The sequence below is a fragment of the Pseudopipra pipra genome, chromosome 8, assembly GCF_036250125.1.
Source record: "Pseudopipra pipra isolate bDixPip1 chromosome 8, bDixPip1.hap1, whole genome shotgun sequence".
NCBI lineage: Eukaryota > Metazoa > Chordata > Aves > Passeriformes > Pipridae > Pseudopipra > Pseudopipra pipra.
In genome coordinates this window covers 15,777,525-15,793,981 of record NC_087556.1, presented here as the reverse complement: position 1 = coordinate 15,793,981, position 16,457 = coordinate 15,777,525, and the positions used below count along the sequence as shown (strand labels likewise).

Sequence of the window (16,457 nt, the reverse complement as noted above, 5' to 3'; positions counted from 1 at the left end):
CAAAACTTATTAAAAAAGAGAGAGAGCAGGCATCCAAAACTCATAGACAATACAGAAACAGAGACTCTCTTCTCAACATCTGACTTAGTATTTTATGAAGGGTGAAGTTTACTAGACTGAAGTTGTTAGCACTGTCCTTCACAAAGACCAGCACCACGTCCATCCTCCTAGCTTTCACAGAGAAGCCCTGTAAAACACCATACCTCTTCAAGTCTTTATCCTTTAACTGCACACAATTCACCCTGAAGCATTCCTCTCCCTCCTTTTCAGATACGTACAGTCAGCTTTTCAGCACTTCCCAGTGAACTATCTAGTATTTTTCATCAAGAGTCTTGAAAAACAAAGGTAACAAGAAGTACTGCAGAAGGAGAGCAAGGCCCTGTTACCATCTCCCTGTACATAATCAAGGAAAGCACTACAGCAGGCGAAACTTCTGTGAAGCAGCCGTGGGCTATATACACATTGCACCAGAAGCAAGATCCTGGCCCTTGAAGTAGCAGTGGCTACATCAGGTATCCACACAGGCTCAAATTCTGCTAGAGGTGGTAAAGAATGTTAAATGTGGTTATGATTAAGTTGGAGAGGGGCAAGCTGTCCCTACATGAGGGAATATTCTGGCTCTGTGACCATGCCCAGAAGAAAACCAACAGCACGGGCAGCAGGTCAGGAGGGCGGGTTAACCTGCACAACAGAGAGCAGCTGGTGCACAGGAAAGCCCCGTGCACAGGTACTGATGGGCAGAGACATGGACAACCTGAGGAGAAGTGCCAGCTTGAGGAAAGGACACATCGGGCAACATATATGCAGGATACTGCAAAATTAACACCTTAATGCTCCTCCTGAGGGAGACAGCTTTCAAAAAAGGCCTTTTCCCAAGACTTTAATTTTCAGGTTGCTGAATCAAATTCTCCCTAATCACTGATTTACAGCTGCAATGTCTAAATAGCACACATTCATCCTTCAGCGCTTTAAAGACCTATTCCAAGGTGAATTCACTAACTTCCTATCGAAATATTTAGTCCCTTTCTGTACTATCAGCTATCAGCAAACACAGCAGGAATAAACTGAATATACAGGTTCCTCAGTTAAGTCACCATCCCCTTTTCACAGATTCTTTAGCCCTCAGTTAAGACTTCAGTGCAACGTGATCATGTTTCTGACACGCTTCTGTACTAGCAGAAACATCCGTTTTCTTTCTTTGCTCTCCTCACCCTCTATCTGACCAATATCTTTTTAAGTATATCATTGTCAGCTGCCTCATGTTAAGTAGCCTGAGGATCAAGCTAGCAGCCTCAGTGTGTTTTATTTATAAGAAGGTATGAAATCTAAATAGTAAGTATAGATCAAAACATGGCCATATTCACCCATACGTCCTTTTCCTACTTGTTGGGCCATGTCATCACCTTAATATGAAAAGCAATTACAATCTGCATATTTTGCTGTAACTCATTAGATGACCAAACACTTAAAAACTGAATCAGTCAGCTTTTCTGTGAGTTTTGGACTTCAGCTAATATGTTTCTGAATTTTGTTTCACTATATTTACCCTGCAATTTTCCCCATTTTTCTTATCTCCAGCATTACCGTCAATACCATTTCCTTTACAAGAAAATGATTTATCCTTTATAATCAATCTGCCCTCTCCCTTCTCTAAGCAGGCTGGTGTCCACTAACTACATGGCTCTCCTGAGCTTTAGGTCTCACTACAGGATGGACAAGGAAGTCTGTGGAGCAAACATGGCATTAATGGCCGTCAGTAAAGCAAAGCCACTCTTCAAACCTCTCCCATATTAAGCTGAACTAATTTTGAACTCAAGAGATTGGATATCCCACCTACATCAGCAGACACTCTCACGTGACCATGGAGTGGACACTAATTCTCACAAGATCTGCAGCCACCTCCTTAACAATCTAGGGCTCCACTGGTTGGTCTCCAACATGACCTCATTCAGCTAAATACCAAAACATTGGCACATATGGTTACTTCCAGAAGTTAAAAAAAAAAAAAAAAAAAAAATCATCACTCTTCACAGCACTCTACCACTGACACTACTTCTCTATGTAAACTATAGCAAATGGAAATTTTTCACTATTCTTCAAGCCGTCTTCTGCTCTTATCATCACATTTCACATTCTGGCAAAAAGGAGAACACATATTCTATTTTTCTTTTTTATAAGGATTAGGCAAAACATTATTCACTTCTAAATCATTTATCAAGATCATTTGCTTTCTCCTCTTGCTTTTTCTTTTTCATTTCTCTGTGAACACCCCCTACTAAGCCCTCTACTCAACTAGAAGATAGTCAAGGGCTTAATACATTAATTTTGTCAAATATGAAAGACCTCTAAAGACTTGCAACTTTTTTTTTCACCTCTTCTAGAAGCAGTTGCCTCTCACATCTCAACTTGTTGCAGTCCTTGCTTTCAGCATCTTTTATTGCAGTTCAGTTTCTCTTATTCTCCCCCTCATCCACCCCACCCGCAAGGCAACTTTAATCCCTGTAGTGATTCCTTACAAACTAGAAGATACACATTCTCTTCATACTACAAGGTCTTTGTGCATACATAAGTCCCCAAAAAACAGAAGACTAATTGCTTGGGGGAAGAGTTAAGATTTTTTTCTGTTTTCATAAGGCTACAGTCTGGTTTCAGGTTTTGTAAGTCTCCAGGACTAAGAAAAGCACAAAAACACTCCAAAACTTGCTCTAATACGCTGAGAAGTCAAATTCATCAGATTTCTCCACCCAACCTCTTTCTGCCTTTGAAGGCAGGCTTGCTAGTTTCCAAACACACCACCTTTAACTACAGCATGAAAGGAGCAAGGCCAATAGACAGCACTTATCCTTCAAAAAAAATAATCACATCTGTTCTGGTAAGAGAGATCTCCTCAGTAAAAAAGACATCCTGCAAAATCGGTCTGCAACACTTCTGTTTATTATGAGTGATTTGTACACACAGACACGTAGGTAAATCTATCTCAAGAAAGACCTCAAAAACAAAAAAGACAGCCTCACTTTACAGAGTATCCATTTCCAGACATAGGAATTTTTCTATCATCCTACACTACCTTCTTTCAGTCTCCTCTTTGCCACACAACTCAATTATTTTGCAATGCTCAAATAATGACTGAAACAAGCAACTACAGATCACTTAAACTTATTACAGCCTCAACTCCACAGAAGTATTTTCTGTTAATATAGGGAAGAAAGGCAGATTGAGACACTAACCTCTCGCTGACAGCTTTTTGGTATTGATGATTTTTGCAGCATATTCCTGTGAAGAATTTTTCTTTACACATCTGCGGACCACAGAGAAGGCTCCCCTGGAAGGAAAATAAAGAAGGTAGGTGCTATGAAACTGAAAATGTGAATATAGCAGCTACAATTCCTGTCCCCAGAGTGGACCAGATTAAGGACAGGGCAAAACACATACAGAAGAGAGAAACAGCACATGAGAATCTGATGAAGAGTGCATGCTATCTGATCAGCAATAAACTTGGTCCAGATGGTACTCAAGCCTCCTGAAGACCCCTGAAGCCCCCTAAGAGACAGTGTAGTAAGAAGAGCACACTGTGCAGGGAGAAAAAGACCATACAGGCACAGAAACAGGACATGAAAGAATTGATAAATGAGAGACAAACAGCCCAGAACAGTGCTGTGAACACTGGCCGATAAGTTCGTCTCCTTAGCAGTTACATCACAAAGCCAGGACTCATTTCTCCCATGTTCAAGTGCCAGCTCGGTCACAAAATCGCTGCAACACTTTGCAGAAGTTATTAATTCTTTCATATCCCTCAAACCACCTGCAAAATGGGGATAAGTCTGTACCTATTAATGAAGCGAGTAGGAAGCTATGAGGCTTCGTACACTTTCTCAAGCTGAAACTATTGATATTATTACGACTACTCCAAAGAGAATTCCTCTTGGAGAAGGGGTCTGAGAGAGAGGGAAGAAGGATTTCTGTGAGGAAAAAGGAGAGAATACAACAGAGACCAAGGTGAAGGGATAGGGACTCAAATTCTACAGGACTACAGAACTATACAGTGAGCACTTGAAAGCAGCACCTTATTTTTTAAAAACAACAACAAAACAGGGTGGGAAAAGAATAACAACTGCCTCTACAGAAAAGACCTGAGAAGGGGAAAAGGAAAAATATGAGAAAACTAGCAGAAAATTCCAAGTCCTTCATATCAGGACTGCAAACCCATGTCTAGGGACAAATGTACACATTTAAAGTATAAGAAAGGGGGACAGAACTGCACAAGGGCCCCACATATAGTTAGCATGACAGGGAGCCTAAAATAGCTTGAATCCTCCCAATACTGCAGAGTCCTGCCTTTTTATCCCCTTCCTCAACCTCTACCTACAAACCAATAAGCATCAAGGTGAGCACCAGCACCGGGGCCCGGGCTTGGTGACACACAGCTGCAGCAGTGTTGGGAGGGACGGGGACACCGGGCTGGAGAGAAGAGATGCAGCAGAGCCAGGCAGTTGGTGCAGGAAGGGAGGGAGAGAGCAGCAGCACCCACGAAAGCACTGTCCCCATAATCCTACCCTGGCCCTTGCTACGCTGCTTTCCTCCCCAATGGGGCTCCCCTGCAAAGCCCTATCCTAGGGTGCAGCTGCAGGTCTGCCAATGCGGAGACAAGTGCGGAGAGAGGGAGGGAAGGAGCGAGGGAGGGAGGGAGAAGCGCGGTGCAGCGGCACCTGGTCCTTTCACAGGGACAAGGAAGTGGGGACTGAAGCATCGCGGAGTGGCTGTAACAGTGTCGCGTCCCAGCGCAGAAACAGTTGCAAGAAACGGCAAGGTGCAGCTGGGAGACGGTTCGGGTAGGAGAATGGGGCAGCCAGGTCCCGAGGAAGGCAAGGAGGGAAGAGAGGAAATCTCGGGGTGCAACAGGAGCGCGCAGCCCGAGGCAGGCTGCGGGGACACCCGCTGCGGCGGGGCGACCCAGGGGGGCAGGAACACCTTTCTCTCCGGCGGCGGTGCCGCTGGGGTGGACGGGGGGTTGGAAAGCAGGATTACAAGCGCGACAGCTAATCCTCCTCCGGCTCCCGAGAGAGCCGGGTGGCCGGTACAGGGCTCCCGGCAGCGCCGGCGGGTCCCGGGGCCGGGGCGGGCGGCGGGGCGCGGCGCGGGGCGCGCAACGGGCTCCGTACTTGCCAAGCTCCTCGTAGAGCTGGTACTCGTCGGTGAAGCGGGTGCACGTTGCCGTGGTGGCCATGTTCGCACTGCGGGAGGTTCAGCGCCGCTGGGGCATGGGGCAGGGCGGCGGGGACGGGCCGGGCGGGCGCGCTGCTCGGCGGCCTTTCCTCCTGGCTCGGCGGGGCGGCGCGGGCTCCCCCCGCGCCCGGCTCGGCGCTCCCCGCTCCGCCGTGCACAGTCACCGCTCGCCGGGGAGGGGAAGGAGGCTGAGCCTGGCCAGCACCGCGAGAACTGGCTCGGAGACACCCCGCGCCGGCCCCCTCCCTCCGCCGGCCCCGGCCCGCCGCGGGGTGTGGCCGCCGGGGGCGCTCCCGGGGCGCCCGCAGCGCCGCCGCCCGCCGGGGGCTGCAGCCGGGGCGCGGCCGCTCCCCCCGCCCGCGGCCCCGGCGCGGGCACTGCAGTGAGCGACCCGCCCCGCGCCAAGGGCGGGCGGAATGCGGCGGGCGCGCCCCCTCCCCAGCGCTCCGCGGGCGGCCGGGAGCAGACCCCGGCCGGGGGCACGGCGGGTATTTCTCTTAATTCCCCCCGCGCAAGCCGCGGCCGGATAAGCTTCCTGCGTGCAGCAGGAGGGGAGGGAAGCGAAGCGGGAGCTGCTGCCGCTGCCGCTGCCGCCGCCGCCGCCGCCGCCCTCCCCCGGGTGCACGTCAGCGGGGCGAACACCGGGCCACCCGGCCCCTGCGAGCCGCGGCCCGCAGGGAGCAGCCGCCCGGCTCGCCCCGGCCGCTCCGTGAGCGGGGAGGGAGCAGCGGCAGCTCCCGGCCGCAGTCCGAGCCCGGCGCCAAGCGCAGGGGACCCGGTCCGCAAGCGGGGCCTCAAGCCCTTCTCCGGATCCACCTCAAAGTTGGGCCCGGCGCTCCCGAGCGCTGTCGGTCTGCCCGACCTTGGGGGCGCGTGTGGGAGTCCCCGAGGAAATGAACCATCTGGTGCAGAGGTAAAGCGGTAACACGCGAAGTGTCTTTCAACTGTTAATAGAGTGAGACCCGGCATTCGCACACGCGCGTGGTTTATGGTGATGAGACTTGGACGCAGAAGACAAACAGAAATCATCAGTCTCCAACTACAAAAGAAAAAAAACCGGCCTCTGTGCCGTCTCTACTAGCATACCATCTGAGAGTGCTGCTGCAGTGCCTTTATAAACAAGTTTGTTTTCACCTTTTACTTAAGTGAGTCTGTCTCTGTCTGAACAATTGCCAAATCTGCTTAATATGCAGATTTATATAGGGCAGTCACTGATCCAGCCAGAGAGAGAAGGGCTGCACTGGCCTCTCCTGCGTGACTGGGAGTGAAAGCTGTGTTAAGAACATTCGGAGAGACAGATGAGTGTACCATAAGCCAGGAGTAGCATTAAACTGATCTGAAAATTAAGAGTACTGTATGAGTGCCATATATTCCTGCACTGTGTCTGGACTATGAAATCGACATGTTATTCAATCATATGAAAAGCAGTGACAGCAGGCACCTGCATATCCCCCCCCACTCCCTGTCTCCAGGTTAAGTGCAGCCAGCCCAGTGCTGCAAAGTCTACACCGAAGTGATGCAGTGGACAAAAATTCCCTGAGCCTATGCAGAAAGTAGATAGCAAAAGTAGGACAACATAACAGTAGCATTACAACAAAGCAATACCTCTAGAAGGTGATTATGAAACAACAGCATTCTGTGTCTTACACCATGCCAGCATTTAAACCTGGAAACCTGCTGACACAGCAGAATAATTCAGAGAACCAACAAATGATCTATCCAACAGGTACCACTTGATCAGCCTCCTACCAAGCTAACTGTGGTCCAACAGCCTCATTTTGTGGTCCCCCCGTTTCTTTAACAGAACAGTTGCAGCCAAGGAATAAAGCAGTTGACAACCCATGGTCCTTACCAGAGGCATCAGCTGATAACAAGAAACTCAAGTGGAAAATTATATATGCAAAGGTGAACAATATATCTGATACACAACCTGCAGTGCACTTCCACCATCTGAAATGACATTAGATGTCCTTTGTGCAGGAAAGGTGATCTGTCAAATTTGTGCTGTGGTTGCGCTAGGCAATGTCATCAGGATACATGCAACCCAGTCCCCAATATTAAAATGTACAGAGCAACTGGAACAGGACTTCATTCCACAACGCAAAAAAATGAGTGGATGTTTAAAACCAAATTTTAGCATGCTATGCTGAATGAGCAGTCAGAGGGAGAGAATCTGACTTTTGTGCAGAGGAAAGTGGTATGAGCCATGACAAAGAAATACAGCAACAGGAGAGGTTTACCCAAAGCTGTGTATTAAACTGAGAGATTCTGCAGTTGAAAACTGTTTTAACTGTTTTAAAAGGAGTTGTTCTGTGCCCTGCACAGAGGATCTCATAGTATTTAAGAAGTTCTGGTTGCAGTGGTCTTACAAAAATACATGAGGAACGTAGAAAGAGAGGGACAGAAGAGGAAGTTTCTCATCTTCAAGTGTTACAAGGAGAAGTGAGGTCTGGAAATCAGAAAGGGAACAGAGGAGCAAGTGTGTAAAGAAAAGCTAACCATGTGTTATGCATAGCAAGTGCTACAGAAACAGATTGCTAACCGAGAAACTTGAGTCAAGCGAGAAGTGGGATATAAATTGAGTGACAGACTTGATTAAACCAAGTACTGAGTGGGAGACTAAATTATGGGAGTAGAGTTTTCAAAAGGAATGTAGACAAAATGAAGCAGGAGGAGGGGTGGCAATATGGATAAGAGTATTGTGTCAACAGAAAGAAATATTGATGTTCTGGCTGACATAGCAGCCTACTTGTACTGAGAGTAAAACTGCAAACAGAGGTGAATCTGAATGCTGCCTGGTCAGAATAATGTTGTAGGGACCAGACAATATCTGAACAGTAAGAAATGGTTTTGACAGCCTAGGCACTAGTAATGTGAGATTCAGCAAATGAACAGTAAGTGAGATTCTAACCTCAGTTGTGCAGGATTTAAGTCTGGAAACAATGCCTTGCTTTTAGTATTAGCCAGCTGCAGAGTTCACATCAGCAGAGTAGCAGTTTTGGTCTCTATCTTTTGAAGTAGCACAGTTTGGCTTATACAGTACTCTGAACTGTCAGGGATCTATGAGGTATTAATCTGATTTTAATAACTGGAGCTGAATAAGAGGCACTAAAGAAAGTAAGTAAAATGCAAGGGATTTAATGCAAAGCCTATGGGCATAAATGGACATTTCCTCTGATGTTAATGGACTTCAGATCAGGCCCCATCTGTCCATGGAGCCTAAGGTCAGCTTTGGTATGTTGAAGAATGTCTGTGGGAAGGCAGTAACACAAAAGTGTCAGTATTTAGGGAAGCAGAGCAAAGAACTACAAAATTAGTTCACAGAAACTACCTGGAATTTGACCCACTGTGGAAAATGGGAAGGGTGCTGGAGAAGATGCATTATATCATTTTTCCAGTAAGGTTGAATAAGCCCAAGGGCAGCATGTATCAGTGTGCTGAGTGGAGAAGTACTGGCTAGTGCCAGATATGAAGAGAGTGTGTTAGCAAAAATAAAGGACTTAGGAAGGGTAAGAATTGGTGGAGTTAGAAATCAGCCTGGGAGGGTGAAGACAAGAAGCAAAAAAGAAGTAAGCAGTAAAGAAAATGAGTAGGCATATTTTTAAAATAGATAACATTTGGGTTTCTGCTATTAACTTGGGGTCCCACAGAGAATCAGTAAATTTTCATCTCTATGCCTCTGCTCTCCAGCCTGTCTCTTTAGTATGAGTAACTCCTGGTAGGTCTTTTCTCTCACAAGGGCTTTACAGGGCATAAAGTTCAACCTGCCCTGCTATTATGTGGGGCTTCCTGGCACTACTTCAGTACAGTAGCAAATTAAAATGCAAAACAAAACATCCAAACATCTAAAATTGTGTGAAATATTGCATCATCTTAAAATCAGGAACTTTTTGGCAGGTGAAGAAAAGTTTTGAAATTCTTAACTATTATTTTGCTTCTGACTCTACAAAGAAAGCATCTACTCAATCAAGCATCGTTTTTTCATGACTGTCCATAGACTCATTGTCATGTACATAGAAGAAAACCCCCTTATTCTCATAGGTGACTATTGATGTTGGCTCTACAGGATCTCTCAAAATTTTTTTTACTTAAGCCATTGTTGAGTATCTACCAAGAAAATCAGTTTCCTTTAATGTGCCTGGTTGTTCTCTTCTTTCTCCCAAACTGACATGCATTTGCTAACTCTGAGGATTTGTAAGTGAGGCTGATAAAAATAAAAAGTAATGTGCATAGAAAGAAGGTTGGTAATGGAGGAACTTTTTAGTGAATGAATATAAAATTTATATTCGAAATAAACGATAGAGTTCTGGAGAGAAGCAAATATTAAATTACCCTATTAGTAGGGACTATTCAGCCATCCATCTAGTTTAGTGTCTTGTCTTCAGTAGTGACCTATTCCAAATGATAAATGTGAGGGAGGGGGAAGAGGACAGGATGAAAGGAAGACAGAAGAAAAAGGGAAAGGTATCAAAACAGGCCAATAAAGGGATCCGTATAACTGTGATTCACATGCATATTGTGCTGCTTGATTAGAGAGTGGCTTTCCTCCTGACCCCAAGCTGATGATCAAAATATGCCCCAAAGCACAAGGATTGGTGGCCCCTGTAATTTTGATCCTAGCTTGTGTCAGTGCACATGCTATTCTGTTTCATGTCAATGCCTAATCCTTTTTGATACTTACTAAGCTATTTAAGTCAATAATATCCCATGGCACTGAGTGTCGCATGTTAATTATATGGCTCATAAAACATATAACCTGATCTCATTGCAAATTTGTTCTATTTTAATGTCTCTGAGTGCTTTCTGCTGTTATGAGACAGGGTCAGTAGGTACTATGTCCAAGTGGCCAGCCCTGTTCTATACATCTCTGCTCTTCAGAGCTATGGGTCTCTGCCCCCAGGGGAGTTCAGCCAAAGCAGGGGGCAGCTGTGGTCTGGAGAGGTCTCGGTGCCTGGGTGCCTCTGGGTGGGCTCTGTGTACCTGCTGGCCTGCCTGGTTCCCCAGCTCCCCTAGTGATTCATGGGGACACATGCCTTTCCCTGGGATTTTTCCAAGCCACCTAGACATGAGGTATTTTCCTCTCAGCTTGAAGTGCTTGCAACTTTGGATTTCAGAAGAACGGGTTAGGTCCCCAGCTAGGAAAGGGAAGCATTTGGTACACATTCAGCTCATTTAACTGCCATCAGCTCACTCCACACAGTCTTTTCTCTTGACCCTTATCTTAATGAGGGATCAATACCAGGTTTATTGACTGATTTCACAGGCTGTTCTGGATTCCTGCACAGCTACATATGATATAGGCAAAGCCTGGGGGAAGATAACACATGGATAGTCTTGAAGAGCTGAGTCCTTTGCCCACAGAGCCATTCAGAAGGGGCTGCAGCAGCATGGTTTTATGTTTCTCATCTCATGAAAATCCAAGTCCCTCCAATACTAGCCTGAGCTCTAGGTTAGAAACTGAGTGAGCTCCAGAAGAGTAGCCTTTCCAGATTCCTCTTGGAAGGTTTCTTTGCTAGAAAGTTATCTCCAAACAATTTCTGAATGCTGAGCTGCAATGCCTACTAGCTACTCTCTTAACTGATCAGTTTTACAACATAGTTATACTTTTATCACATCTAAACTATCCTTTGAAATGTATCCATAAGATCCTATAGAAAAAACCAGTGAGGATTATGGAAGTCAGACAAATACTGTGAGCAATAAGAAGAATTTCCTCTAGTTCTGTATCTGTAGCCATATTAATAATACTGCATTAAAAAATTACATGTTTTCACTTCTATCTTCTTGAAACTGGTCAATGTCAATTGTTAAGCAGGTGAGGTGAAGAGCAGGATTTCCCACCACTTATATGGCAACAAGGTCATGTTCCATGAGTTCCTTTTATAATTATCCAGTAACAATAACTGGTATGTTAAAATCACCCTCAGGTGAGCTTAGCCTCAAAATGTTTCATTTCTATTGCCTCCCTTGGTGGGTGGACAACAAAGAAGCAGATCTCCTACCTACTAGAGCAAGTGAACAGATCTGTGTGCCCAGTGCCCAGTGTAGCTCAATAGTGGCTCCAGACAGCTCTGCTGTCACTGAAGGGTTACTGTGTGGGTATACGATAGTGGGGAAACATCTTGAACATTCATTTGAATATGGCCATCGCAGTGGAATGTTCAGGGGCTATTTTAAGATTCACACTGTTTGTTTAAACTAGATGGCATGACTCAATGACTGTTACGTAAAGGATGAACACAGATTTCTCCCTATATCCCAGATATCTCCACCAACTTAAAATATTGTGTGGAATTATACATATGCCATACTGAATGGTATTGATTACTGAATGAATAATGAAAACTAATGCCACATCCTGGAATGGAGTCTTCCTCTTTTTTAAATAAGGTCTCTGTCAAAGGAAAGGCTAATACTGCAAAAAAAGATGATGGATGGATGGTCCTCATGAGCTGAATGCTGTTTTTTGGAGTGTTGAGAAGAATATGAACAAGTAACCCCCTCATTGCTGTGGGTCACTCATAACCAAAAGGAAGGAGAAATGAGCAGTTTGGTTTCTGTGGATCAGTCATTGTGACCTATTGCTACTGCTGAAAGAAAAGATTTCCATTTAGTGCCAGCTATAAAAAATGTTGTTTCTTTGCTTTTTAAAATGGAGAACAGATCCCTGGGAAAATCTCCAGTTTAACTCTTACCACCAAAATCATCACAATATTTAGCCATTACTAGCTCTGTTTGAATTCAACTCAAATTAAGATAAATTTACATATCTCACACTATACATCTTCCATTCTTTCCTCTTGTCATCTCAGTTGAATTTAAGGCACAGTCCTTGGGGAGATACTAAACTTTTTCCTTTGAGTTCTCTGTTAGGCTTTGATTTAAATGGCTGTGGATTATTGTCCCAGAATAAGAGTGCTAGACACCAAACCTGCACTGAAGTGTATGCAGACATTTGAGATTACAAGGAGACCAAGTCATTTCCTTGGGGAATCTGCTGTCATATAGTATCTTGAAGGATCAGTCTCATACTGCAGTTTCTTCAGAACAAGGCATCTGTCTGGTCTTGTTTGGTAAAATACTGTGCATGTCTGGTAGCATGTGATCAGTTTTAACTGATCAGTTTTAACTGCATCGTCTCTCAAATCATAGCACCCTACCAATTAAACATCAAACTAAGAAGAGAATGGTTTTTTAAAAACCCCAACTTAAATATAACTTAATAGCATTACATATAGCTTGATTATTTTTTCAAACTTGCAGTTTGAAAGTTTTTGGTTTTGGCAAGGAGCACTCTCTGTTCCTTGCCCACATGAGGGTGCTTTATTGTAATATGCAAAATGACAGAATCATCAGCACTGGGATTCTCAGTCCTTTTTCTCCAGAGAGATTATTCCAAATCTCGGAGACCTCCCAAGCAACATTTAATCATGAAAGCCTCCTGGTCCTTTATAAATCATGAAGCAGTGTACTTCCACAGCACAAACGTCACTGCCATAATTGGCACGAATGGCCCCTCCTGGCAGTCTCAGGAAGTCAACGTTTACAGAGCCTGCGCTTTCCTGTCATCACCAGGCAGAAGTCCTTTCAAATTTAGGACTAAGGCAGGAAGGGTGTATTTTCACTAACATTGTCCAAAATACAAGTACAAAGGAGTAGATGCAGAAGCAGTCTCCAGAGCATTTCACCATCACTTTCACCAGCACTAAACTCTCAAATAACACCTGTTAGCAGAAAATACTGGTTTTCATTTTTTCATCCCTGAATCCTCTTGTCCAGTGTTTCGCCTCCTCAGTTTAAACAGTAACTCTTTAAAGATGACCTTGACATTTTTAAAGGAGCCTGTAAAACCTCTCCACTGTAAAACAGCCAGATTAACATTTATGCATTGTTAAAAAAAATAAACATTTTAACCAAAATTGCCTGAATGTTTACACAAGGGCTTACAGGATGGCTTACAGGACTCTTCAAAGAACATTGGCAGCAATTTCCTACCCCGAGTAAAATAAATTAATTAACACACACATCCTGTTTCACATCAAAAGAAAATCTGGCTCCAAGGAACAATCCAAAGGAGAGGGACTGTGAATGTTTACAAACACAGCCTGAGCCAACAAGAGCAGCAAGAAGGTATTTGGGAACCACAGCAAAAACTCCACCCAGTAGCTGGACTCTTCAGCTTCTCCAGGTTTCAGTTCCGCCTGTGTGAGATGCACAGAGAACACATAGTGAGAAAGATAGGCCTGATTTCCCAGCCACAGCAATAGTAAAATGATTTACACTCCCCATTACAGCCACAAAACCTGTGGGAATAAGTGAAGTAAATCATGTTTTACAATGAGAGAAATGAGGCAGAGAGTGGGATAGTGACTCTCTCATGACCTCATGAGAGTGCAGCTGCTATGGAAGGGCAGAATTCAGGTCACTCCTCCAACATGAACAGATACAAACGCTTTCCTGTTGATCTTGATTTTGGGTGAAGATAATGCAGTGCCACTCTGAATCAAATGTGCAGCTCTCACCAGATATCTCCCCAAAATTATACCTCAGCATGGAGTGCTATTCACAATTAAAAACTCACTAAACATTTTTTATGTTCCTGCGACTCTTTTCTGTGGAGTGGCTGTGAATATTACTGCTTTCTATGCTTCCATCTGAGTGTACTTTGTTCCTTGTATCTTGTTAATAAAAATAAAATACAAAAGAAAAAAAGATGGCTCTTGACAGGTTAAAAGAATTACACCCAACATCTGTCAGTTTGGGTTGGGATCCCCATTAAGAATCCAGCACTGTGAGTCTGCAGTGACACAGACTTCCTGCCTTTGAAGGGCAGGAGGCAAACACACCTGACTGTGCAGAAACACAAATATTTGCACATTCAGAAGCCTCAAGTATCTAAAGGAATTTCTATACTGCAGATGAGGGTATTATTTCCATGTTTAATGACCTTGTGTTACATTTGAAAGTACCAGTGAAAAACACACATCACAGCAGCAGAATAAGATGCTAGCTCGCAGCTGTTTGTTTCTTGAATACTTGCAAATCACAGAAGTGCGTGCGAACACATGAAGCAGAACTGCCTTTCTGGTCACAGAATTGTGGATAAGGTGACTCATGCTGAGGGTGTGCACGTGTACATGCAACTGCATGGTGCATAGGCCAGGTGTATGTGTGTACTACAGTCCCATAAATGGGAACAAAAGCAGAGAGGTACCATAAACTGTGCAAGCAAAGATGAAAGGCATTTTTACATATATATCCCAAGCCACAAAAAAATAATTATGTGTGAAGGCCAAGGATCCGGAGACAACTGGGAGGAACTGACATGAAGTAAGCTCCCTACAGCAAAGCAGGATAATCTAGTGGGTGTGTCAGAGAAAGTGACCTGTCATTTTTACATGAGAAAATAAATGCTGTCAATAGAATTAAGAGCTAAACTCCATTTAGCTTTTGCTTTTGAGTGGGTCTGGAAGAGGACGTGCACTCGATGATCCCATGCAGCTGTAACATTTGTCTGTCATTCTTAAGGGAAGAGCAAGCTCCCTGTGGAAATCACACCTGCTGCCTATAACTAAAATCCACAGAGTCAACATCTGTCTCAGCTTTGGCATCTGTCTCCACTCCTAGACAGGCACAAAGGTAGGTGTAAGGACAATCTGGACTGCCCCTGACTCCACTGGATGGACCCCAAGCCCACAGCTGGGATGATATTGGCCCAGGAGCTGGGGTAGTTCGTTTCAGAAATGAATTATGCCAGTTGAGAACCTGAAAATCCTATTCCTAGCCCTTTGGCAAGTGGGAACAGAGGACTTAAAAACTTAGTTGTATTGCATGTCACTAGAAATACCATTTTTAGAGAGAAACAGAAGTTTTACAGGCACACACAAAATATCTGAAACTCCCATATCATTCCATTTCTCTTGCTTTGAGAATAGCTTCGTATCATGCCCGTATTTTTCTGTCAACAACTTAGATGCTCTCTAAACCTAAATATTGCCAATTTATTTAAATGTATACCTTTATCCTTTTGTCTAGAGGGTCTAATCCTCTTGTTCCCTTGGGATGTTATGTACTTTTTGGTAACTGAAACAATTTATCATTTTCTAAAGCATGTTTACCAAGACTGATATCACAAAGGTGCCTGCCTAGATCACCAGTTCTTTTCTGTATAAGAAACATTGTGATGGATGCAGTTTTGAGGTATGATTACCATACAGCTGATTTAGAGATGCAGCCTCATTATGGACACCATGCACAGTTTGTGCATTAAATTTATTTGTACTTTTCTCTGTCCACCTGATAACAGGCTGAACCTCACAGAAATTATCTGAATGTCAGAGACTAGAGTCTAGCCTCCTGTGTTTGCAACACCTTCCTCAAGGTAAAATTTTGTTAATTATAAAGTGTATAGCCAGAACTATAGCAGATGTTCTATTAAGTGAAAAGGATACATACCAGCAGTGTTTTCTGCTTGCTTCAAGTCTACCTTTGCCCCACCTTAGCATAATGCTTTTCTCAAACACACAACACGTGGTTGCTCTGACCTTAGGCTGGAACAAACACAAGGTTCAGCAACACCGACATTCACAATTCAAGTTTCCAGCATAACTTCTGTAAACGCCAGCACAGGCTGACAGTCAACAGCATGCGGCACGTGCTGGGCTTGTGTGCCACTCTGTCTGTGTGTGTTGCTCCTGGGACTATTTTGCTTCTGAAACTGTTTTAGGAACAGGAACAGAGGACAAGTGACATTCAGGACTTGTCTGTGGCTTTCAACACCACCTTGGAAGCGTGCATGCCCTTTGGCAATGATGCTTGTGGGGACCCATCCTCATGTAAGTCCACCCAGTGCAACTGAAAGGGAAGAGAAGCACTGCTGAGTACTTACTCCATATGTATTGTTTTTTGGAAATTTTGTAACTGTATATATTTAAGAAGCAGCAGGGAAAAATATGTAAGATGCCTACAGTGGAAACAGATGTGGGACATCAGAGTGAAAGGCGAGGAAGATAAATAGTTTCAGTGACTATTGGAGCACTACAGCTACTACTGACTCATAAGAAAAAAGAGATCCCTGTGGGAGAAATAGCAAGCCATTGCAATGCAATTTAGCAATTTATAGAACAAGCATCAGTATGGCAAGATCTCAAGACTTACAGACAGTGGCAGTGAAAAGAGATCACAGTACATAAAACCATGAAAGACAGTCCATACCAAATGGCTTCAAATTTTTT

At 44.4% G+C, this 16,457-nt stretch overlaps 1 protein-coding gene across 27 annotated transcripts in view; it reads right to left on the bottom strand.

Annotated features, from left to right (window-relative positions):
- Positions 1–5,443, bottom strand: part of CAMK2G (calcium/calmodulin dependent protein kinase II gamma) — a 118,241-nt gene extending 112,798 nt beyond the window's left edge. For 6 of the 27 annotated variants that reach the window (XM_064663807.1, XM_064663816.1, XM_064663809.1 and 3 more), the window contains exons 1-2: positions 5,160–5,437; positions 3,228–3,322 (exon numbers count right to left, since the gene is read on the bottom strand). In XM_064663807.1, coding sequence (XP_064519877.1) covers positions 3,228–3,269 — 42 coding nt within the window. In that variant the 5' untranslated portion in view covers positions 3,270–3,322; positions 5,160–5,437. Of the gene's footprint in view, positions 1–3,227; positions 3,323–5,159 lie in introns of all 27 variants that reach the window. The other 21 variants (XM_064663794.1, XM_064663796.1, XM_064663792.1 and 18 more) reach the window with 8 other exon arrangements.
- Between the last annotated feature and the right edge of the window lie 11,014 nt (positions 5,444–16,457).